We start from the raw sequence: 22,690 nt of genomic DNA, 5'->3' as shown, positions 1-22,690 counted from the left end.
GTATGCTTCACGTTTGTCCCTTAAAACAAGCAGCCAACCATGCCGTGTTATAAGATACAAACTTATAAGATATAGAAACCAACTTATTAGACAAACTTCTTAACACCGACTGATGCGACAATTTCTTATTTATTTTGAATAAATAAAATTTAAAACGGGCTTAAATGGAAAACGAATAAAACATTTCTGATAGTTAATGTAATAAGTTGACTTGTATAGCATTAATCTTTCAACCTGTTACAACAAACTTCAACGCCAATCCAATTGTGAACTGTGCATGCCAAGTTGCATATATTTCGATAAAAACGTTCTTAATTGTAATTAATATTTCAGTTATTTGGTTGAGTTAAGTAGCAGGGGCAGTAAACGATATGGGATTTCATTCATTAACAGAGAAACATCTTTCTCTTTGAGAGATATCATATTCTATGCATAGCTGCAGCACCATATTTCTCTCTCTCTAACAACTTGTTATACCTTTTCTAGCTAATAACTATAGATATCATATTCTATCCGACCAAAAAAAAACTCTATGCATAATAATGTGGATAATCTCGTATATGTGTACGTATATATAGGATAATATTATATTACCTGACTGCAAATCGGAACTATTAATCAAATTCGATTGTTGTCTAAATGTGTGGTCCAGATTCACAATCTAACATTTTTCTGCAAATTAGATATTGCCATTTTATAAAATGAAAAAAAAAAGGCTTCACTTTGCATATATTTTCGACCACCTATGCCACTAAATAAACCTGGTAATTCTTGATTCCATTTCCCCATGTGAATTCCAAAAGGAGCAGGTTGTTAATGGAATTGAATTAGCTAGAAAGCAAAAATGGTTATTATTATTTCGAGTCTAAAATCCCAATGTACATTACCATATATGGTGGAAACTAGACATATCCGTACGTACATACATACATACATACATGCCCCTGGTGACCAAGACAAGACAAACATTTTATAAGTAGTAGGAACCAAGCAGAGGAGCTGCTGAAGAAACTCAAAAGGCATGGAGCCAGTGAAGGGTCCAAGCCTCTGATCTCGTAGCAGAGAAAGCTAAGTCCCTACATAAAAATAGAGACCTAAATATACTCAGTGAAAGAGACAAATTGATTTCTGCAGGCCCATTGCAACGTGCCTACTTCTTCTGTTCTGAGCCACTGAGTAAGTTTTTTTTTTCTTTTAAAATTTTGGCCATCTCAGACAAACCCAATAAGAATCTGCTACAAAATTTTAAAACCTTTGTTTTTCTGGGCTCAGAAATCCGCAACCAATAAGGAGGTGGAGGAATTTTGAGACCTTTCTTAGACTCTGAGATACTTCTGTACAAGCTTTTCTGGCATAAATGGAGATGGTGTGGCTTCTTCTGTGCAGCTTTGCTTTGTTGTTAAAGATGAGCTTTGTCTGCAACTCTGAGGCTGGCAGTGTCACATATGATGCAAGGTCTTTGATTATAGATGGCCAACACAAAATTCTGTTTTCTGGTTCCATTCATTATCCCAGAAGCACTCCCGAGGTACCCTTATTGCATTACATAATAATTTATATTCTTGTTCTTGATAATTGTTTGCTTGATTGGTTTTCATCTCCATTTTTATTTGAATATCCAAATTCTGGGTTTTGCTTTGTGAAACAAAATCATTCATTTCTCATTGTTTTGGGGTAGGTGAGTGCAGCAGCAGAGCTGGATTCTCTGCTGCCTTTTATTTTTCTACATTTTCTCATGTTCTTTTTTTTATTATTATTATAAAAAATTTAAGCTCATTTAAAGATATGCAAAGGAATGAAAAAGCTTCTTAAAGTCTAGAATCCATAATGCGAAAAGAGCCAAACTATGACTTATAATAATGGTCTTTCTTGCTTTAGTTGAGAAAATAAGAGTTTTCTTCCCTTTAGTTGAGGAAGTGAAAGGAAGAATAAGAAATAAAAAACCGCCACAAAACCCCAAGAAAAACAGGGGGAAGAAAAAGACAAGGGTTGTCTTCCAAGAAAGATATTTTCTTGCGGTGAAAATTGCAGCTAGTTTCTGCATGATTTGTGGAAAATGTGTGTAAATGATAAACATTCACAAATTACTAAAATTCATATTTTTTGCCAACAAGGTCTAGCTTAGTTGGAAAATGGTCTTGATTTGCAGATCAGTGATCTCAGATTCGAACTCTCATGACACTTTGATAGTGTATGTAAAAAACCCCCTCATATTTAATATTTAGTTTAGACTACCATTTGTATTAATATATCCCTATATATATATAGTTGTACATTATAATTAATGACGTGGCATATGCTTATAGTTAATGACGCCTTTATTAAATTCACATTAGTTATAAATTAGTATCCATTGCATCATGCTAGTCTATGTGTCTTAAATTTCTGTAAGTGGCAATGTAATAAAAACTTATCTAAAGTCCACTAAAAACTCATATCTAAATATTTTTTAATCCAAATGTAAATTTTATTTACCAGCACTCCAATTCGTCACGAAAGCATGCAAGTTAACCACGGTTTTATACCACTTTTTCTTTTTCTAAAGAAATTTGATTCAGCCCATTTGTAAGTTGTAACCATTTTTCTAACCCATATAATTTAAGGTAACATTTTCTAAAACTATAGGTTCAAAATTAATTGTATATATTTTCCAATTTTCATGTCATTTTCAGATGTGGCCATCTTTGATAGCCAAAGCCAAAGAAGGAGGAATAGACGTGATACAAACGTACGTGTTTTGGAACCTTCATGAACCCCAACAAGGAAAGGTGAGAGAAAATATTCAATTAAGTCTCTAGTCTATAAATTTTCAATGAATTCATGTCATTTTCAGACTCTAATTAATGCAATAATACTTCTGGGTAATCTTTGTTTTGCAGTTTGATTTCAGTGGAAGACAGGATATAATAAGCTTCATTACGGAAGTCCAAAAACAAGGCCTATATGTCTGCCTTAGAATTGGACCCTTCATTGAGAGTGAATGGTCGTATGGGTAAGATTCTCTAAATGCATTATGAAAATTGACCGTTTGATAATATAACATTGTTATATAACTAAGACTATAGTGATGGTGATGCAGGGGTCTGCCAATTTGGTTACGGGACATTCCCGGCATTGTTTTCCGATCTGATAACGAACCATTCAAGGTAAAAAAAAACTTAAATTGTTGATGGGGTTAACATCTTTGTTATCTCTTTAATCAAAATTTTGTAACACCCTTATAAATTTGTTAATGGCAGACTGAAATGGAAAAGTTCACAACGAAAATGGTCACTATGATGAAAGCAGAGAATTTGTATGCTTCACAAGGTGGACCAATTATATTGTCACAGGTTAAGTCCATAGCAGAAACTAATAAATGGTTTTTTGATCATCTGCACTATTTATTTATACATATATAAAATAAATAAATAAACATTAAAACGTGTATTGTATAAATGTACGTAGATTGAGAACGAGTACAAGATGGTAGAACCAGCTTTTCATGAAAGAGGACCCCCTTATGTTCGTTGGGCTGCAGCCATGGCAGTGGGGCAGCAAACTGGTGTGCCCTGGGTTATGTGTAAACAGGATGATGCTCCAGAACCTGTGGTTAGTTTTCTTTCCTTTGAATAGTAGGGTCAGTAGCCTTTCTAAACGGGCACTCATGAAATTTGTTAGACAATTTGACATGTTATGTCATCGTATTCTATTGTCGATTCGAACCATGAACTCGGTTTTATTCTCATTCTTTGACAAGTTGAATCCTGCAATATGCAGATCAACTCATGCAATGGGATGAATTGTGGAGAAACTTTTGCTGGTCCTAATTCCCCTAATAAGCCATCACTTTGGACAGAGAACTGGACAAGCCAGTATGTCTTCATTGTTCCTGATATGCCTGTCTTTATCATAATATATGACTAAAAATTTATTTTTCCTTTCTTTCTGAACTTATGCCAAAATTTTGTTTTTGATTTTGAAGATACCAAGTGTACGGTGATGAACCATACATAAGATCAGCTGAAGAAATTGCATATCAGGTTGCGCTGTTTATTGCAAAGAACAGAGGAAGCTATGTTAATTACTATATGGTATATTCATCTTGTTTCTGGCATATAGCATATGCATCAAATCCGCATCAAACTAATAAAATAAAATTGAACCCGACATGATATTTTCACTTACAATACGGTTTTGATCCAGTATCATGGAGGAACCAATTTCGGAAGAACAGCTTCTGCATTTGTGGTGACTAGTTATTATGATGAAGCTCCTCTTGATGAGTACGGTAGGATTTTCTACAATCTTTTTCCTTGGAGCATATTTGCCTCTTCTTGTATTTGGTATTTGAAACTGTTTAGCTGATGAATTCTACAGGTTCAATAAGGCAACCAAAATGGGGTCATCTTAAGGAATTGCATGCTGCAGTGAAGCTAGCCTCCAGTGCTCTACTTTCTGGAGACCAAACTAGTATCTCTTTGGGCCAACTACAAGATGTAAGAGCATTGATGAGAACTGATTTTCTTTGCAGTGATTAGTTTCTTTGGAGCAAGTACATAACTAATTAAGTAAAATAATACATACCGGTTTCGATGTTTGTCCACCAGGCTTATGTCTTCAAAGTACAATCAGGAGAATGTGCTGCTTTCTTGGTGAACAAGGGACCTAAACATGCCACTGTCCTCTTTCAAGAATCTTCATATCAATTGTCACCAAAGTCAATCAGTATCCTACCAGACTGCAAAAAAGTAGCCTTCAACACTGCAAAGGTAATGCTCCTTATCATTTCATGTCATGTTTGAGTTCAACATATATAAAATCAAAGCATATTATAGACACACCTTATCATTCATGAAACTCCACACAGCAGCAGCAATTAGCTCAGATATTTCATATGTATTTTTCGGGTACTGAAATGGCTCCTTCAACAGGTAAGTGCACAACATGCTACACGATCTTGGCAGGTAGCTCAAAAGTTTGATTCAGCTGAAAACTGGGAAGAGTACAAAGAAGCTATTCCAAATTACGAGATGACCACATTGAGCGCAAACGCATTACCGGAGCAAATAAGTATAACGAAAGATGAATCTGATTACCTTTGGTACACTTTCAGGTAAATCATTAACTAGAAATGAGTTGGCTGAATTTGACCGAACCAGGCAATTTACTGATGTCCTTGCAATTCATTGTGTAAAATCAGCTTTCAGCATGATTCAGATGCTCAATCTACGTTAAGTGTAAAATCGCATGGACATGTCTTGCATACGTTTGTAAACGGAGTATTTACAGGTAAAATTGGTATCTCACTTATGTTTCCTCATTTATCACAAATTTCACATACTTATTGGGAAAGGCTCTGTTGTTCTTTAGGATCTGCACATGGAAGGCACAGGAATGAAAGTTTTTTCTTGGAGCAAACTGTTACTCTGAGCAAAGGGATGAATTATATCTCCTTGCTTAGTGCAATGGTCGGATTACCGGTAATTTTGATCTCAGTTCTTGTTCCATTATTTTCTCCATGAATTTTTTATGCAATGATCATGGCAAAGAAACACAGTGTAAAGTTACAATTATGTTCGTAATTTGTTATTGTTGTCTGCATGGAATTTTAAGTCAAATTTACTTCTTATGTGAAGGATAATGGAGCATATCTAGAGCGTAGAGTGGGCGGATTACATGAAGTGAGGGTTGACGATCAAGATTTCAGCAAAAGCTCATGGGGCTATCAGGTGATTTTCTTTTCAGCATATCTTATCTCTAAATGTAAAGCTGAATTTGCTTACCCTTAACAATGTCCCTTCCATAAATTTGTATTTTATTCGATGAAGGTTGGGCTGGATGGAGAGAAGTTACAAATCCATAGCGACAGTGGATCAAGTATAGTTCAATGGAGTAAGTTAGGAAGGTCTGGTCACCAACCACTATGGTACAAGGTAAGAGTAATTCTGGTTTACATAATTGTTCTTTGAATCTAGGTTCTGCAAAATGTGGCCAAAATAGAATTTTAATGAAATCAAATTATGCACAATTAACTGAGATATATATATCTAGATTTCGTTATATAGGTGTGCTCTAAGTTATTGTCTCTACTCTGCATAACTTCTTTAATTCTTGGCTTTTTGGCAGATTCTATTTGATGCACCAGCAGGACATGACTCTATTGCATTAAATCTTGGTTCCATGGGAAAGGGTGAAGCTTGGGTTAATGGCCAAAGCATTGGTCGATTTTGGGTCTCCTTCCAAACCCCGAAAGGCAAACCTTCACAGACATGGTATGCAGTTCATACCAACTTTTATGTATTTGTTGTTATTTCAGTACTTTGGGCACACAACATTACTTTACACCTTTCAATTTTCAGGTACCATGTACCTCGATCGTTCCTCAAGCCTACCGGGAACCTATTAGTTCTCCTGGAAGAAGAAAACGGCGACCCCCTTGGAATTTCACTGGACAAAGTTTCAGTAACACAAGTATGCGGGCATGTGTCCGAAACACATTTACCCCTAGTGAGCAAATGGTTGGGTCAGAAAACTCAGAATCAGAATAACACTAAAACGAAACTTGGTAGAAGGCCTAAAATTCAACTCAGTTGTCCTCCAAAGAAGAGCATCTCCAAAGTGTTATTCTCAAGCTTTGGCAACCCTTCCGGTGATTGTAAAACTTATGCCACTGGAAGCTGCCACTCATCTAATTCCAAAGCAATTGTAGAGCAGGTGAGCATCTCTTTTCCTATTTTTGCATAGTTTCAGTGCTTTATTTGGTTTCCAAAAACCCAAAAGAACTTCTTATCTTCTCCATGTTTACACGTTCTAATCATGGTTTAAATTTTCAGGCTTGTCTAGGGAAGAGGAGATGTTCCATCCCAGTATCATTACAAAAGTTTGGTGATCCATGCCCAAGCATCAGTAAAACTTTGTTGGTTGATGCACAATGCACATGATGCGAGTATAGTTTTGGATTGTGCTGTCATTATATTAAATTTGCAATAAATTTTGGTTGGTTGCTAAGCTTCTCATTCAATTATTTCTCTAATCATGTTGGCAATGATTCATTTCTACACCTGATACTATTTACTGATGGAAAAATACTACAGGAAATAATGAAAACTACGGAAAAAAAATTCCAAATAATTAAATGCACCTCCAAACAAGTTCATACATTAAACCAGCGCTAAGACAGACACTTGACTGTTTACCGAAAAAAAGATACACACTTGATTCATAAAATAATGTGAGTGTATCTACAACTTTTTGATTCAGATACAAATAATGTTTGAACAAGCATCAATTCCAATCTAAGTTATTCTCAACAATATGACCGCCTAGAAATATATGTTAGCAAGCAGTAATGATACAGAGGAAAGTGCAAGGTACACAAGAATGAGAAAGAGCGCATAAACTTTGAAAGAAACAGGTGACAAATTTCATATAATGCAATTTGGACCTCACCTTCCAATAAGCAGCTTATATTTCACTATTGTTCATCTTCCTGAGTCCTGATTTGCGAGGAGGAGTTAAATTGTTTTGGAGAAAATCATCTTGCACATTGTCAGTGTGATGCAATCATCGAACTAGAAGGTTTTAACTCAAACATGCAGATTCCAATTGTCAAGTCATGTTAATAAACTATTGAAGTATCCACTGCAGTGTGCGATTTACGATCCTTCTTCTTTGCAGCTTTACTCTCTTTTGCATTCGAAAAATGTGCTGGTAGAAGGGCTTTTTGGGAAGGTAATTCAGCAATAAAAAGCAGAGTTTGAGCCCAGCCAGCATATTTCCCATATTTACTCACAAATGCCTCCGCCACACGGCCGCAGAGCTTAGGTGTCAGACGAGCACCTGCTAGCTCGGGTATGAGGTATCTAGTAGCAATCTTACTCAGCCCCATCAAGAAAAAAACCATCCACACATCAGCACTTTATGAATTTTCAAAACATAAAGACATAACTGTAAAATATTAGCAAAAGAACCCCTAAACTAAAAGAGTAATGTTGATCAACAACTCAACAAGCTATTAACTTGTCTAGCACCAAATGACATATATGCGATTTGTAAAGTAGAAACATCAAGCAGTAAAGAGCATACCTGCCACACGTGTGTATCAACAGGAATGGCATGGTGTTGATCAAGCGAGAAAAGAGCTATACATGCTGCCACCTTAGGACCAACTCCAGGCAATGTGGAAAGAGCTTCAATCACCTCTTCGAGCTCCGTTTTACGCAGAGACAAAAGCCACTCTGCTCCTCCACCAGGTTTCAATTGCAAAGCTTTTACAGTGCCAGTTATGTACTTGGCCCTGCCCATACAAACCAACCCAACAAACCAAATCTCAATATTATGAGCTCACAATAACAGTAATGAGTAAGATTTAGAATCCAAATATAAATATATGCATATGAAGCAAACAATATAAATGCATGGAGTGGTGATTAAAAACAGACCTATAGCCAAAACCAGCCTCTCTGAACTCTTTCTCTGAGACCATTGACAAGCGCTCTAAAGATGGAAATTCATGGAACTCAAAACCTCCAACAGAACCCAAATGGTTCCCCAACGAAGATACAAAATCTACCATTTTGGTAATTCTCTGGATGTTGTTATTTGATGAACAAAGAAACTGAATCAAACACTCAACTGGGTCTTGCCTAAGCACTCGCGCACCGCCCAAATAGCTCGCGAGCTCAGCAAACCTTGAATCCGAGGCCGAGAAAACCTCCCAAATGCCAGCCAGAGAAATACCCACATTAAGAAGGTCGAGCAAGGCCAACTTGGCATTGGTTTCGGAGGTGGTGGTGTGGTGAAGGCAGTAGGAAACGTCGCCGTTTTCGAGGTGCCTGAGGGATACTAAGTGGGACCCAACAACGCCTGTGTACTGAAGAGGGCCGGTCTGTCTCCACCTGAAGGTTTGGCCGGTGGGGAAGGTGAGGGGCAAGGAGAGCTCGGATTGGGTGAGATTGAGTGGGACCCATTTGGTGGGTTTGAGGATGGTTTTGGGTCTTTTGGGGTTGCGGGTTTGTGGGGTTGGAGGGGTTGATGGAGGAGATTGAATGGGTCTTTGTCTCTTGCTCATGATTGAGAGGGGTCTCAGGTTCAGTGAGAGCATGAAAATGGCAGTTGGGAATGGGAATTTTAGGTCTGCAGAGAAGTTCCCTCCGAACCCAGAGAGAGGAGGGGGAGAGAGGGTAAAAAGGAAAATTTAGAATTGGGTACTGGGCTGTCTTCATCACTATGCATTGCATGGGCCAAGCCCATGAATAAAACACATGTTCAATCTTTGTAAATATGCTCAAATTATAGAAGAAATAATCCCTTCCTTTCCTTCGATAATGAAATTTGAAAGAAGGCGGCAATGCCAAGTCAGAGCAGTGAGGGCGCCTCCTCACACCTAAGTTTAAGTTATTCTTTTTGTAAGTTAGATTGGTTTAAAATAGTTCAGATTATCGCTTCTATCAAAAAGAAAAAGAATGCAATAGAAAAAGAAAGATAAAAATAAACAACTTATGTGTGTTCTATGCATATACATGCAATGGAATAATCTCACCACATTTGCAGCTCACAATCAAGGCTTCATTTCCAAACCCGTTATCTCATGTACATGTGAGTCTCCATGTCCTCTCTTGTGTCTACAAAGGCAAGGAAATAAAATAGTTATTTTATTTTATTTTTCCCTTTAACTAATCTTGATCGTTAAAACACAAAATTGGTAAATGTTGGAAGAAATGAGAATCAAAGATGACACTTTGAACCCAAATTGAGCACCAAAAGTGACTAAGAGAAATGATCGAGGCAACGTGAGTGAGGATCAATTGTTGAGGTGGAAATGGAACACACATATGCAACCACAACTAATACTCGCGCGCCTTACATAAGTGTGGTGATTTCGTTTAACCAACCAAATTACTAATTTGGTGCATTATGCACCACAAGCTCATAAAAGAAAGAAAAAACAAAAGATCCATGTGACTACTTTCATTTAACCAAGTTACTTATTTATTTAGTGCACACACGTCACTACACCACACCATATACATAGCAATTATTAGCGTGAGCGATTTTGTTTAATCAAATAACTTATCGAAACTACTTATTCAATACATGGATGATACGCGATACAAATAAATAAAGTAAATCATACATGAACGATTTTGTTTAATTGAAATTACTAATTCAATGTTTGAACGTCACGTGTTGCGAGCACTGACATGAAATTACACGTGAGTGATTTCATTTAATCAAAACTAGTTATTTGGTGGTTGAACAATAAGAGAGCCGTGATATGACACTACACCACATCACATACATGTAAAATATAAGAAATTATAAGTGTGAGCTATTTTGTTTAACCAAATAACTTATTGAAACTTATGCAAACAAATAGAGCCTAGAATAAATTACACATGAACGATTTTGTTTAACTGAAACTACTAATTCAGTGCATGAACGCCACGCGTTGCGAGCACTAACATGAAATTTTATCGAAACTAACTCATTTAGTGCATGAATGACACGCGCGGTAAGGATATAGAAAAGGAAAAAAGAAAGAAGCGAAAAAGCAAAAAGAAAAGAAAATTAAGAGGAAAAAACCTGAAAACTAAAATTTGCTCAGCAAAGCAAAACACACAGTTGAAAAACAGAGAAGGGAAGCCCTACACACTCTCTCTCCCTCTCTGTCTCACTCTCTCTCTCTCTCTCTCTCTCTGTCCCTTGTCTGTCTGTGTGTGTCTCTCTGCCTTTGATTCTATTTTTGCGCCAATCAAAGTCCCAGCAAGTCTCCAATTCCTTCTCTCTCCTCAAAATGCCAGCTTCTCCTTCATTCCCTTCAGGTAACTCAAACCTAAAACCCTCTCTCTTTCTCTCTCTAAAAATTCAAACTTTTACATTGCAATTAATTATATACACAGCAATTCACAATCCACAATTTTGATTTTTCACTTCAACAATGTTTGAATTTTCGCAGACTCCCGCGGCAAATGGAGGAAGCGAAAGCGCGACCCCCAAATTCGCAAAGGCAAACGCGACGACGACGACGACGACGACGACGACGCGGTTGCTGCCGCAGAAGACAACGACCTCGAACAGAACGATGACGTTTCAGAGGATCCCCACCATAACCCCCAATCCGGTGCCGCACCGGATCCCGGCCCTCACGAGACCGAGGTCCTCGACGGTGGGGTCCGCCAAAGCGACTTCCCTCCCGTCGTTTTGCGCACCGTGAACAGACCCCACTCGTCCGTTCTGGCAATTGTGGCGCTCGAGCAAGCCAATCACAGCGGCGGGGACGCCAAGGGCCCCACCAGCCCGATTGTCTTAGAGAATGTGTCGTATGGTCAGCTCCAGGCGTTGTCAGCTGTGCCCGCCGATAGTCCGGCGTTGGATCCGGACCGTGCAGATGGTGCCGGGTCGTCTTACGTGGTCACTCCGCCTTCGATTATGGAAGGCCGGGGCGTTGTTAAGCGGTTTGGGAACAGAGTTCATGTGGTTCCAATGCACGCAGGTATTCATATGTTAGTTAACTATTTGTTTGTGTCTAATTATTTTTGAGCTATAGAAAGTGGCAAAGAGTTGCTAAAGTCGAAGAGTTTCTGGGTTTTTATGTGATAATAAACTCTTTCTGAATTCTGGGTTGTTTTCAAAATTCAGTTACGCTTAGAACTCTACTACCTCTTGAGTGGAATTTTGGTATTTGATGTGTTGCATTAATTGTTGCCTACTCGTTTTTCACTATGAAACTGCTGCTGGGTTTATGCAATTAATTTTTTACAATCTGTAGGATCTTAATTTGAAGAAATGACTAATCGAGGGGTTCAATTATCGGAATTTTGTTTGCTGCAAATCTTCTATTAGAAAACAGTTGGAAAGTTTTGATCAGATTGCTATTTGATATTTAATAACTGTTTAGAAGGTTTCTTTATCTGAAAAAAAGCATTTGTGCACCGGTAGACTACTCTTTTATGTGGAATCATCATGGTAGGCAAATAATTTAACTGATCTGAGTCAACACTTGTCACTTGTTTGTGGTGCTGACCTGGACTCAAATTATAACAGTTATATGATCTGAAAAGGACATAAAGGGAGCTTTTTTTTTTTCTGATTTGTACCCGGACAAAAGATTTACTTTTGGGTTTAGAGGAAGCTAGTCTCTAAAAAGGATTTGGAACTTAGTCTGGAAATAGGCCTTGGATTCCTTGATATGAAGTCGGTATCATGTAGATTCTTTATTTTCCATCATCTGTAGGGCCTTAACAAGATAATTGATTCTATTTTTTTTTTTTTCTCAAATGCTTGGAAGGTGGATGTGTTAAAGCTACATGCTTATTATGCGTTTCTGTGTATATAGATGCGAATAAATATGGATTTCTGTTTTTGTGGAATTGTCCTGTTAGCAGATTGGTTTTCACCAGCCACAGTGCATCGACTAGAGAGACAAGTGGTGCCGCATTTTTTCTCAGGAAAATCGTCAGATCATACTCCTGAGATATACATGCAATGTAGGAATGAAATTGTTGCTAAATACATGGAAAATCCAGAGAAGAGACTTGCATTTTCTGATTGCAGTAGATTAGCATTAGCAGGCCGTCTAAGTTCTGATGATTTGACTCGAATAATTCGTTTTCTTGATCACTGGGGAATTATCAATTACTGTGCTGTAGCACCGAGTCGAGAGCCTTGGAGTGGCAGTTCCTACTTAAGGGAGGAGCTAAATGGTGAAATTCATGTGCCATCAGCTGCTCTAAAATCCATTGATAGTTTAATCAAATTTGACAAGCCCAGATGTAGGCTTAAGGCAGCTGATGTTTATTCGTCTTTGCCATGTCATGATGATGATGATGTCTCTGATTTGGACAACACAATTCGGAAACGTCTATCTGAAAATCATTGCAATCATTGTTCTTGTTCTCTTCCCGATGTATACTATCAGTCACAGAAGGAGGTACATCTCTATCATCTCAATAATATTATGTTTTTCCTGCCCATAATTTTATCAAATGGATAGTATTTTTCCTTCAAAGGATGAATGAAACTGCAGGAAGTTACCACACCAACATGTGACACAAAAATTTAACGCCCATAATTAAATGAACGAAAAGATAACTTGTAGATGGAGTTGTATTTGTATGTTTAAAAGATAACATGTTATCTTAGATGAGCTTGAATGGAGACAATGGATCCTTATAGCTGATCCCAATTAATTAGATTAATGCTTAGTATGGTTTGGCTGAATTCTTATTCATTATGCTAACTGATTGGTATCTTATTTTTCAGGTTGATGTACTTATGTGCTCTAATTGCTTCCATGAGGGAAGATTTGTGGTTGGTCATTCAAGCATAGATTTCATACGGGTGGATTCAACAAAAGATTATGGTGATACAGATGGGGAGAATTGGACTGATCAAGAAACCCTTCTGCTGCTTGAGGCAATGGAAACGTACAATGAGAACTGGAATGAAATTGCAGACCATGTTGGTACGAAGTCAAAAGCACAATGCATCCTTCATTTTCTTCGTTTGCCTGTGGAGGATGGCCTGCTGGAAAATATTGAAGTTCCAGGCGTGCCCATGTCTTCCAACTCGTCAGATAGAGATGGTCGTGGAGGATTTCATTCAAACTCAAATGGGGATACGGCAGGTGTTCTTATTTACTTATGGTTCTCATCCTTCAAGTTATCCTGATGTATATTAGACCTTATATGCCCACTTTTTTTTTTCTTTCTCAATTTCTTTTTAGGATCCTGCCCACAAGATGCTGATTCTGAAAGCAGGTTCCCATTTGCGAATTCTGGGAATCCAGTCATGTCCCTGGTAGGTGACTAATCTGATGCATCATGGTCCTTTATGTTCTTATAAGTCAGTTGAAACATGTGAACGTGTATTCTGAAAGGTACTGTCCCAAGTATGTAATAGAAAACAAGATTGCATAATTATTTATTTGTTTATTTTTTAACACCCCCAATATCAAAGAGAACTGAAGTATGATTTCCTGCGTGCTGCGACTTTTTCATCTGTTTGGAAAGTGGAAATACTTCAAACAGATATAGACTGACTATGCAATCAGGATAAATATTTTGATAGAGTGGCAATTATGGTAATAAACTGAGTGTATTTGATTCTAAGTTAGCAACTCAGATGATGAATGCATACATGCTTGTGGGAGTCTTGTAAGACTTTTCCTTTGTTCTTTTTTCATTCTTATTGTGTGGCTGGGGACTAGGACCATACATTATTTACAGTTATTCCGAGGTTTCAAAGAATTTACTTTATCATAATTCCTTTACATTCTTGAGAGAGTAGTACAGAGGAAAGGATATCTTATCCCTACAAACCGTGAAATAAAAACAAAAGAATATGAGATAAAACTTGACAGAGGTACCAGACTTAACATGTGTTCTTGAGTTATAAATGCACATTTAATGAAAGAGATAAAGGTTTTCCCAGACTTCACTTGTGTTCTTACACAGCTAACTTGTTGAAAATGTTTGTAGGTTGCATTTCTGGCCTCTTCTGTTGGGCCAAGAGTTGCTGCATCTTGTGCCCATGCAGCATTGACGGTATTTTCTGAGGATAATGGTGTATCTGCTTCTGGAAGTATTTTGCAGATGGAAGGATCAGGACATAGGTGATTTCTCTTTGTTGTAATGTTTTACAGTGGAATTCAACTTTAAAGCCCCCCATTTTATGTTTGTCATATCAAAATAATTCCCAGGTATTTTTTTTTTTGCTCATAGAGGGTTTTTTTTAGCTCTGTTTATTTACTAACTTTTTTAGTAAAAGAGGAGTTCGCTAGTACTGCTAATCTAGTGAAAGAGTTGGAAATCCCTAAAAAGCTTTTCATTCTAATTGTTGCATGTTCTTCATTGTTATTGCAAATTTTGTTCCATTCGCTTAAAATTTATTTTTCACCTATGAAGGATGAACCCTGAGAGCATACATGGTAGAGAAGGTGGTGCTCACGGAAATATTGCAAATTCACTTCAGCAGAAGGGTAGGCATGGAGTTTCCTGTGTTCTTTTTCATACTCTCTCTCTCTCTCTCTCTCTCTCTCTCTCTCTCTCTCTCACTTCCAGTTATTCATGGATTAAACTTCAGAAGAGAACACAGCAGGACATGGTTCTAGGGGTCAAAATGAGGCAGGGACAATTCCAATACCTGCAGAAAAAGTTATAGCTGCTGCCAAAGCTGGCCTTGCTGCTGCCGCAGTAAAGGCAAAATTATTTGCTGATCATGAAGAACGGGAAATTCAGAGACTATCTGCTAATATCATAAATCATCAGGTATAACTTCTGCTAAATTTAACTGTTTCCTTCTTATTTGTATACTTTTCTGAAACTTTTTTCTTGTTGCTAGTTGGAAAAAAAAGGCTTGAACCATTTTTTTTCTTCTTCTCATTATTAGTTGCTACCTGTTATTGTAAATAGGTGAGGATGGAGTTTTTTGTATCAGAAATTTTTTTTGAAAAAAGATGGGCGAAGATGGAGTTGAACCTCTTAAAAAGGCCTGAATCAGGATAAGGGACAAGGTCCTTTTTAGAACCTTGACTTTAGCTGCATACTTAAAAACCATATTTTGAGATCTGTCGTTATTTGAAAGATTTAGAGGACTATCGGCATGCTTGTATGGGTTGCAGTTGTCTTTGTCTGTTGTAAGTTGTATCAGTCGTAACACAAATCATTCCATTCTGATTAGCATTCAGTATATACTAAACAGTATCTTTGATATTTTTATTTCAACTGATCTAGTGTGTTTTGGTAGCCTTAACTGGTTATTGATGGACCAAAATGTATCCTTTTCATACAACTCCAGGATGGATCATCTCTGAGAGTAATTGGCCAAATGAGTACCGGCTTATATCCTCAGATCTTTTTTTTTTGTGATGAAAATATATCCTCAGATCTTTAGTATGGGGTAATTCATTGTGTCGTTGGTCTGAAACTTAACTTCAGACAAAAGAACAACTTATTTTATTTTAAGAGGGACTGTGTTCCCTGCTAATTTTTTTTTTTTTTTTAAAGTGTTGTTATATGGTTAGACAAGTTTATGGACTTTATTTTAACACACACATTCATATGCTCGTGATAACTGAATATTCTCAGAAAATCAAAAGCCTATCTGGAGATGGCATTGCCCCAACACCTGACTTGTTTCGACTAGTTTCTGACTCCCATAGTTTAACCTGTATCTTCGTAAGCAGGGTTTATTTGTTTTCCATTGGAAGTCATACTTAAATTGAATTGAATGAGTGTTCTTATTTCTAGTGTGAAATTTGTGACAGTTGAAGAGATTGGAGCTGAAGTTAAAGCAGTTTGCAGAAGTGGAAACTTTTCTAATGAAAGAATGCGAACAAGTGGAGAAGACTAGGCAGAGGATGGCTGGTGAACGTGCCCGTCTTATGTCAGCTCGGTTTGGACCCGCTGGAGTAGCTGCACCTATGGGTTTAGCAGGTCTTGGTCCTTCCATGTCCAATAATAACACTGGTACCGGTAGGCAACAAATAATGTCACCTTCAGCTTCACAGCCTAGTGTATCAGGATACAGCAACAACCAACCAATCCATCCCCACATGCCATTTGTGCCACGCCAATCAATGTTAGGGTTGGGTCCGAGGATGCCCTTGACATCCATACAGTCATCCTCATCAGCTCCAAATGCCATGTTTAATGCCGCAGGGACTGCCCAGCCGACTTTAAATCATCCAATGTTGAGGCCTGTACCAGGTACTAGCTCTGGTCTAGGTTGAAAGAAAACATGTAGATTTGGGGTTTATGGTTATTCCTTTTGGTCGTTGCTTTCTGCACTGCAACTGAAAGTAGTGGATAACATAGATGACATTCACGATCAATCTGCCTCACATTCTTTTTTAGTTTTTTTTTTTTCTATATAGAAGATACCTCCGGCAGATTGTAGGGCCTGTATGTTCATACATTTGATCATTAGAAATTAATTCAGCCAAAAAATAATTGTGTTTCTGAAAGTGATGTTGGTGCAGATAACTTTTCTTTTTTAACTTTTGGAAAATGTTTCCCTTCTCATTCCCCCCCCCCAAAAAAAAACTCACTTTGCACTTGTGTCTGGTAATACATGGTTGAATGATTTATAAGTCTAACTTGTTTTGTTTGGTTTACTGACTGCAAAATGTTGGTCATAAGAAAAGTATAACAAGCTTTTTATTCTACATTGATCTCTCTTTAGGAAGAATAATCATTTAGTGCTTCAATATTCTTTCACTTATGATGCCTCCGGCAGTTTGTAGGGCCTGTTTTAATTCAGCCAAAAATGAATTGTCTTCTGGAACTCTGCTTCAATCTTCTGGTTCGAAAGAGAGTAACTTTTGTTGGGAAAATTATGTAGAATTTCGTTTATATATGCATCTAGAAATTAATGTCGTTAAAAAAAAAAAGCTATATCTTGTTGACAATACCAAACATCTGCTGAGTATCACTATAACGTCTCGAATGTGCAATGTGCTAGGTACTGTAGATTGGTAACCGATAACTAATCGATGAGCCCCTTTACTAGGGAAAACATTATAATCCAAAATTTCAAATGAACAATTTAATTTGCAACCGTAGACTGATGGGTAACTTTCTTTATATATAATACACTAAATGATTATTCTTCGTTACATAGATAATTATTACCCAATAGAAAAAAAAAGAACGCAAACAACATACATGTTACATTGATGCCAAGGTCAACCAAGAACAAAAAGTCCCTACTTCTCCAGTTGCAAGAAAACCCTGAAGCATATATATATGTATATAATTATAAATGTGCCCAATTAAGGGCATTGGATCTCAAATAACCCTCTATTGGGGTAGAGGTATATCAGCCAGGTCCTCTCTGAAGGGCACTGGGGGCCCACTAGAATAGGGGAGCCCACTTTCCATTTGGTTTTGGGCTGCTGGGTCATTCTTTGAGGGCTCAATAAATGTCACCACACTGTCTTTTCTCAAAGTTAAGTAGATGACTGCAAGGATGTAAATGGCCATCAGGGGAAACACTATGATCCCAATGAACACATTTGCAACTTTTGGTAGGCTGCTGTGGGTCAACCACCCCACAAACCCTGTGCTCAGGTAATAGATGTTGATGCCTATGATTCCCATGCCTAGAATCCATGATACCACAATGATCTGCATGCACAAATCACAATTTCAAATAACAGTATCTGTTAGTTTAATATACATACGCTCGTGAGATTTGAACTCGTGACCTCTTCTGATAAAGAGGCGACTGATTAACTAATTAAGATTAAGACCACACTCACATAGATTGAATTCTTGTGGGGTCCCATCTTGGTGGTGCTACTGCTGAATTTGAGTAGTGGGATTAGAGCAAATGGGAGTTCAAATGAGAGTATCATCTGCAAAATACATTAAAAGTTATATTTCAGTAGTATTTAAATTTATTTATTTAAATTAAAAAAAACCTAATAGTTTTATATAAAAACAGTCAACGAACCGATGCAATGATAATGAGTCTGCCTGCTCCTGAAGGGCCGCCGATAATGGAAACAATGAGACTGGGGGTAATTGCTATACACCTGGTCATTAGGTTTCTAGCCCATTTTTTCATCTTAATGTCCAAGAAACCCTGTAAATCAGCATTAATTTTATGTCATTTTTCAAACAAATTTAAAGTAATTTTCAAAAGTGCTTTTAAGTTCACATAATTAGTAGAACTTAAAACTAACCTGCATGACAAATTGTCCTGCGTATGTGCCTGTAATTGTGGAGCTTTGGCCTGAGGCTAATAGTGCAATTGCATAAATGACTTTGCTTGACCGTCCCAGCACATTCTGCATATATAAAAGAGATTAGTTATCTGGTTTTATATTCGGAAATACTCCATTGTCAGACATTTTTTTAGCATTTTATGTTTTTGGAAGTGCTAAAAACGCTTTATGACAATTAGAAGTGTTTATATAAGCTTTTGGTTGAAAAACTCAAAAATATTTCGGAGTCATAAAAACCCTTTCTGAAAAAACACTGCCCAGCATTTTTATCACAAAGTACGTGGACTTTTAGTAAAAATTTCAACATACTTTTGAATTTTAATAAAAGTACTTTTATAATAACAAATGGGTCATGATTCGAGTAACATAACGTGTCAGATATATATCAGTAAAAAAATGTTACCATGTATATAAGATTGGTTTTATTTTATTTATAAATATTATAGTAAAATGAAGGTTGAGTGGTGAGTTTTACCTGGAGAAGGAAAGAGGCAGAATTGAGAGTAAGATCACTACAAGTTTTGGTGTCCTTATCAGAGAGGTTGGTGTCATGGCAAACGGTGCCGGATACAGAGATGATGGCAACATTAATTAAAAATGCTACAAATAATGCAAATCCACTCTCTATCAAGAAATATCGGCACGCATCCTGCAACAACATAACATTGAATTAGTGTTAATTAAACAAACAGTTTACCAAATTAGCAAGCTTCACTTTATTTGTGGTTTTTTATTTTTTTACCTAGCTCTTCACAACTACAAGGCCAATGGTCAATAAATATTCTTATATTATAATAATTATGTGGGCCTTTTTTTTCAATTATTTTAAAATTTATAGTCTAGCATAGTTTTGAAAAACTGATAGTAGGTTTTATTTTTTAATAATCTTCGTTTGTGATTTTACTTTTGGAAAGTGGATGCATTCATGTCACTTATAATTGGTGTTACCTAAAAAAAAGGACTAGCTAGTGGCGAACCACGGCAATCCACCCTCTTTGGGTGACGGGAAGACTCACACACGCGTTTCAGCGCCCTTGGCCACAATCAGAAAAATCAAACTAATATTTGTTTTATATATATGCATTGACATATTGATAAGTGCTCTAGACAAAGTCATATATAAACAATGCAACAATGAGTAAATAGTTCTATTTTTTTTCAAAGTTATATGCATTAATTATTTATGGCTAGTACTAATGCAATTGAAAATGAAAGCTAATTAACAAATGGGGCTTACGTTGATGCCATGGACAGATTTTGGAATTTTCCTAGAAAGCACAAGAGCTGAGTGGAGAAAAAGGTTGTGCCTGTCAAAAATAATCAAAGTGTGAGACTAATTACAAGATCACTATCAACATTATTACAAGATCAAACATACGAGAAATGTTCTCTTATTAGATTGTATGTTAAAATACTTAAGTTGTAGTCTAACGACATAAGTATTTGTCTAACAAAAAATCATAGAAACGTACGGCATGACAAGGGCACCCAAGAGAGCAATGGCGTCTCCGGTGGCTCCTTGGCCATTGAGCTTTGGGACAAACATGCCCTTGACCACACCAGATGCTGGAGGCTTCACATAACCCATTTCACCAAAGAAACAGGCAGCCATGACAAACACCAACACTGCTATCAACAATTCCAGCTTCCTAACCTGCCAATGCATATAATATAATGTCACCAAAATATTAAATTAATTTCTTAAACTTGGATTAATTTGCAGCATGAGACTAATTAAAATTAGGGAAATTTACTATTATACTCAATATAAGGGCCCAAATTATAAAAATACTATATATGAAATGAACTTTAGAAACACACCCAAAGCCCATTTACAACATACACAAAGAGGCTTATAAACTACAAAACTATCATTAATTTCTTAAAACAAGTCCAACCTCAAAACCTCATAAACAAACCCAAAATAATCAATAGGGTATCAAAGTAATTTAATAATCAAAATTAAATTCAATAGGGCCAGTTATCATTTTTTGGATTTGTTTATAGAAATTAAATAATGTAGAATTTATCTATATTATTAGTGCTAAAAATGGGTATATGACTAAATATCTCTTAAAAGTACCCCGTATCTCTGCAGGCCTAGAAGAAGGAGAGTGCTGGAACCAGTGAGGAGAACTCCGGTCCAAACCGGAATGTTGAACAGTATATTTAGTGCAAAGGCTGTGCCAATCACTACATGCCAAAATTACGAATCAATGTTAGAAAATTTAATTTTTTTAAAATTATAAAAATTAAAGACAGAAAAACATAAATTATAAATTAGATTTTTTCAGTTGAGTTAATATATTTTACCTTCGGGTATATCAGCAGCTATGACGGCAACTTCTGCTAGCAACCACAGACAATACTTCACAAACTCTGGGTATTCCGCCTTGCATAATTCTGATAAATGTTTTCCTGAAAATTCAAGATTAAATTAATTAATTAATTACTATTATTTAAATTGTAAGAAGACAACATAATCTTCTGTTTATTTTCTCTCATACTTTCTATCTTATTTCTATTCTCCCTCTCATTTTAATTATAAACGACGTTGAAGAATATAAAGTCCAACATCGGAAACTTGATAATAAGTGGTTTCACTTCTAATAACACTGAGATTTTTTGTGATAGAATCCATATATATATATATATTTGCTATTATTGAGCTAAGAAATATTTTTGTCCAATTTCGTACCGGTGGTCACGCCAAGGTTTGCTGCAAGCGATTGGATTATGAGAGCGAAGATCAATCCAATAAGAATCACCCAAAGTAGCTGAAATTAGCAAAAATTATGATAAGACCAATGCTTGACCTTTTGTCTTTTGCATGCTAAATAATGCAAACAACTCTTCAGGATTTTTCTTTTTATATTTTCTTTTAATGTTTTCTTTTAATTGTCTTTTGTCCTTTGTGGCTTTTATTTTACCTCATATCTGTGATTGGCTCCAGCTTGCAGATCAGTTTCCACTGTGAGATTATGATGTCATAAACAAAAGTTTTGTCAATAACAGGAAAAAAACATATACACTTATACATATTAGCGGTAGAGAGAGCTATTTATATACACACGGTAATGTTCTCTTGCCAGACTTATGTTATCAAACTATGAATTTAAACTGGGCATTCAGGTAAGAATTTAACCGGCTTAATAGTTTGAATTCGCAGTCTGATATGTGTTGCCACGGAAAAGAACATTGTTCGTGCATATACAATGTAATGTTATATGTATGTATAGAGAGAGAGAGACTCACAGTTGCCAGGATCAAGGTAGGCCAAAGAGACAAGGAAGCCAGGGCCTACGTGTTCTAGAAACTTTCTCCATCCAGGTTTCTGAAGATCATTAGAATTAATGAACAAAAACAAACTCAGATATATATATATATATATATATTGTTGACAAAATAATCAAAATGAACTCCAATGTAATTTTATTTGTATCAGACCTGTTGATCATCTTTGGGATCAATGTTATGGTCAACGTCGAAGTGTTTGGTGGGTGGTGGTGTGGCCTCTGCATAGATGGCTGCCATGCGTGTAGCTCCTCCATCTGTGCTCACTCTCTGCTGCTGCTCTTGGCTTCCCATCTCTCTCTCTCTCTCTCTCTCTCTCTCTCTCTTTTCTTTTCTTTTTTTTTCTCTCTGGGCAGTCAATAAGCTAGATAGCTAATTAATTGAAATGATGCTTGGAAATATGAACAAAGATATACATATATATACATATATATAGAGGTAGCTCTTGCATGAATTAATTAATATTATTATTAAAAATGCATGGAGACTGTGAACCCACACACTTCCCTGGTTTGTAGACAATTGTGTAGTCGCTAGCTATACTCTAATGTGTCTTCATCGACGTGGGATAGACGACAGGTCACTAACCTATATATCTTTCTTTTTTTACTTTTTTAAAACCTTTTTTTTTATTTGTAAAAATAACTAATATAATAACTTTAATTTGTTCCAATTATAGATAGA

General features: G+C 36.6%; 4 protein-coding genes across 12 annotated transcripts; 2 read left to right on the top strand and 2 right to left on the bottom strand.

Annotated features, from left to right (window-relative positions):
• Window positions 1–983: 983 nt before the first annotated feature.
• BGAL16 (beta-galactosidase 16) lies at window positions 984–7,003 on the top strand. Of its 2 annotated transcripts, none has more exons than XM_088246466.1 (20): window positions 984–1,176; window positions 1,387–1,528; window positions 2,673–2,768; window positions 2,880–2,992; window positions 3,080–3,146; window positions 3,240–3,332; window positions 3,448–3,591; window positions 3,760–3,854; window positions 3,965–4,073; window positions 4,186–4,270; window positions 4,360–4,478; window positions 4,590–4,751; window positions 4,914–5,095; window positions 5,183–5,271; window positions 5,353–5,462; window positions 5,619–5,711; window positions 5,811–5,915; window positions 6,109–6,254; window positions 6,342–6,696; window positions 6,816–7,003. In XM_088246466.1, exons 2-20 carry the CDS (start codon window positions 1,406–1,408, stop codon window positions 6,921–6,923), a joined length of 2,394 nt encoding a protein of 797 aa, XP_088102592.1. In that variant the 5' UTR covers window positions 984–1,176; window positions 1,387–1,405; the 3' UTR covers window positions 6,924–7,003. The 2 variants fall into 2 exon arrangements, with proteins under 2 accessions (XP_088102592.1, XP_021806621.1); XM_021950929.2 differs by having other exon boundaries at window positions 1,273–1,528.
• OGG1 (8-oxoguanine-DNA glycosylase 1) lies at window positions 3,495–9,162 on the bottom strand. 6 transcript variants are annotated; one of them, XR_015830499.1, is made up of 7 exons: window positions 8,424–9,162; window positions 8,068–8,278; window positions 7,432–7,855; window positions 5,079–5,157; window positions 4,824–4,975; window positions 4,567–4,743; window positions 3,495–4,469 (listed from the first exon to the last, which is right to left on the bottom strand). XR_015830499.1 is itself a non-coding variant. In XM_021950930.2 (3 exons), the coding sequence occupies exons 1-3, from the start codon at window positions 9,083–9,085 to the stop codon at window positions 7,601–7,603; spliced, it is 1,128 nt and encodes a 375-aa protein (XP_021806622.2). In that variant the 5' UTR covers window positions 9,086–9,162; the 3' UTR covers window positions 7,174–7,600. The 6 variants fall into 6 exon arrangements, 1 of the variants encoding a protein (XP_021806622.2); XR_002525761.2 differs by having other exon boundaries at window positions 5,079–5,149; XR_015830493.1 differs by having other exon boundaries at window positions 4,824–5,157.
• Window positions 9,163–10,548: 1,386 nt separating this feature from the next.
• On the top strand, window positions 10,549–16,948 carry SWI3C (SWITCH/sucrose nonfermenting 3C). 3 transcript variants are annotated; one of them, XM_088246943.1, is made up of 9 exons: window positions 10,549–10,805; window positions 10,940–11,476; window positions 12,366–12,913; window positions 13,246–13,609; window positions 13,709–13,782; window positions 14,463–14,596; window positions 14,889–14,962; window positions 15,067–15,251; window positions 15,396–16,225. In XM_088246943.1, the coding sequence occupies exons 1-9, from the start codon at window positions 10,778–10,780 to the stop codon at window positions 15,486–15,488; spliced, it is 2,037 nt and encodes a 678-aa protein (XP_088103069.1). In that variant the 5' UTR covers window positions 10,549–10,777; the 3' UTR covers window positions 15,489–16,225. The 3 variants fall into 3 exon arrangements, with proteins under 3 accessions (XP_088103069.1, XP_021806615.1, XP_021806617.1); XM_021950923.2 differs by lacking the exon at window positions 15,396–16,225 and adding an exon at window positions 16,250–16,948 and having other exon boundaries at window positions 10,552–10,805; XM_021950925.2 differs by lacking the exon at window positions 15,396–16,225 and adding an exon at window positions 16,250–16,948 and having other exon boundaries at window positions 10,553–10,805; window positions 12,369–12,913.
• A 587-nt stretch (window positions 16,949–17,535) lies between these two features.
• On the bottom strand, window positions 17,536–22,378 carry LOC110750595 (metal transporter Nramp6.1-like). The gene is made up of 13 exons (XM_021950947.2): window positions 22,160–22,378; window positions 21,968–22,046; window positions 21,643–21,683; window positions 21,411–21,489; window positions 21,026–21,130; window positions 20,796–20,905; window positions 20,185–20,366; window positions 19,950–20,019; window positions 19,188–19,361; window positions 18,671–18,775; window positions 18,439–18,570; window positions 18,245–18,340; window positions 17,536–18,110 (listed from the first exon to the last, which is right to left on the bottom strand). Exons 1-13 carry the CDS (start codon window positions 22,298–22,300, stop codon window positions 17,784–17,786), a joined length of 1,641 nt encoding a protein of 546 aa, XP_021806639.1. The 5' UTR covers window positions 22,301–22,378; the 3' UTR covers window positions 17,536–17,783.
• Window positions 22,379–22,690: the final 312 nt, after the last annotated feature.

This window comes from Prunus avium, chromosome 1 (genome assembly GCF_965620075.1).
Source record: "Prunus avium chromosome 1, drPruAviu1.hap1.1, whole genome shotgun sequence".
In the NCBI taxonomy this organism is placed as follows: domain Eukaryota; kingdom Viridiplantae; phylum Streptophyta; class Magnoliopsida; order Rosales; family Rosaceae; genus Prunus; species Prunus avium.
The sequence above is the reverse complement of the archived record's forward strand: the minus strand, read 5'-3'. Positions and strand labels throughout refer to the sequence as shown.

Excerpts from the sequence above, each read along its gene's own strand:
- OGG1 (XM_021950930.2), bottom strand. The coding sequence starts at position 9,085 with ATGCTCTCACTGAACCTGAGACCCCTCTCAATCATGAGCAAGAGACAA. Across the intron at positions 8,279-8,423 it reads GAGGCTGGTTTTGGCTATAG|GGCCAAGTACATAACTGGCA; the intron begins GTCTGTTTTTAA and ends TTGTATGGGCAG. Across the intron at positions 7,856-8,067 it reads TTGATACACACGTGTGGCAG|ATTGCTACTAGATACCTCAT; the intron begins GTATGCTCTTTA and ends GGGCTGAGTAAG.
- BGAL16 (XM_021950929.2), top strand. The coding sequence starts at position 1,358 with ATGGAGATGGTGTGGCTTCTTCTGTGCAGCTTTGCTTTGTTGTTAAAG. Across the intron at positions 2,993-3,079 it reads GAGAGTGAATGGTCGTATGG|GGGTCTGCCAATTTGGTTAC; the intron begins GTAAGATTCTCT and ends ATGGTGATGCAG. Across the intron at positions 5,712-5,810 it reads AAAGCTCATGGGGCTATCAG|GTTGGGCTGGATGGAGAGAA; the intron begins GTGATTTTCTTT and ends TATTCGATGAAG.
- SWI3C (XM_021950923.2), top strand. The coding sequence starts at position 10,778 with ATGCCAGCTTCTCCTTCATTCCCTTCAG. Across the intron at positions 13,610-13,708 it reads CTCAAATGGGGATACGGCAG|GATCCTGCCCACAAGATGCT; the intron begins GTGTTCTTATTT and ends ATTTCTTTTTAG. Across the intron at positions 13,783-14,462 it reads GGAATCCAGTCATGTCCCTG|GTTGCATTTCTGGCCTCTTC; the intron begins GTAGGTGACTAA and ends AAATGTTTGTAG.
- LOC110750595 (XM_021950947.2), bottom strand. The coding sequence starts at position 22,300 with ATGGGAAGCCAAGAGCAGCAGCAGAGAGTGAGCACAGATGGAGGAGCT. Across the intron at positions 21,684-21,967 it reads CTACCTTGATCCTGGCAACT|TGGAAACTGATCTGCAAGCT; the intron begins GTGAGTCTCTCT and ends ATAATCTCACAG. Across the intron at positions 20,367-20,795 it reads TAGGCCTGCAGAGATACGGG|GTTAGGAAGCTGGAATTGTT; the intron begins GTACTTTTAAGA and ends ATGCATTGGCAG.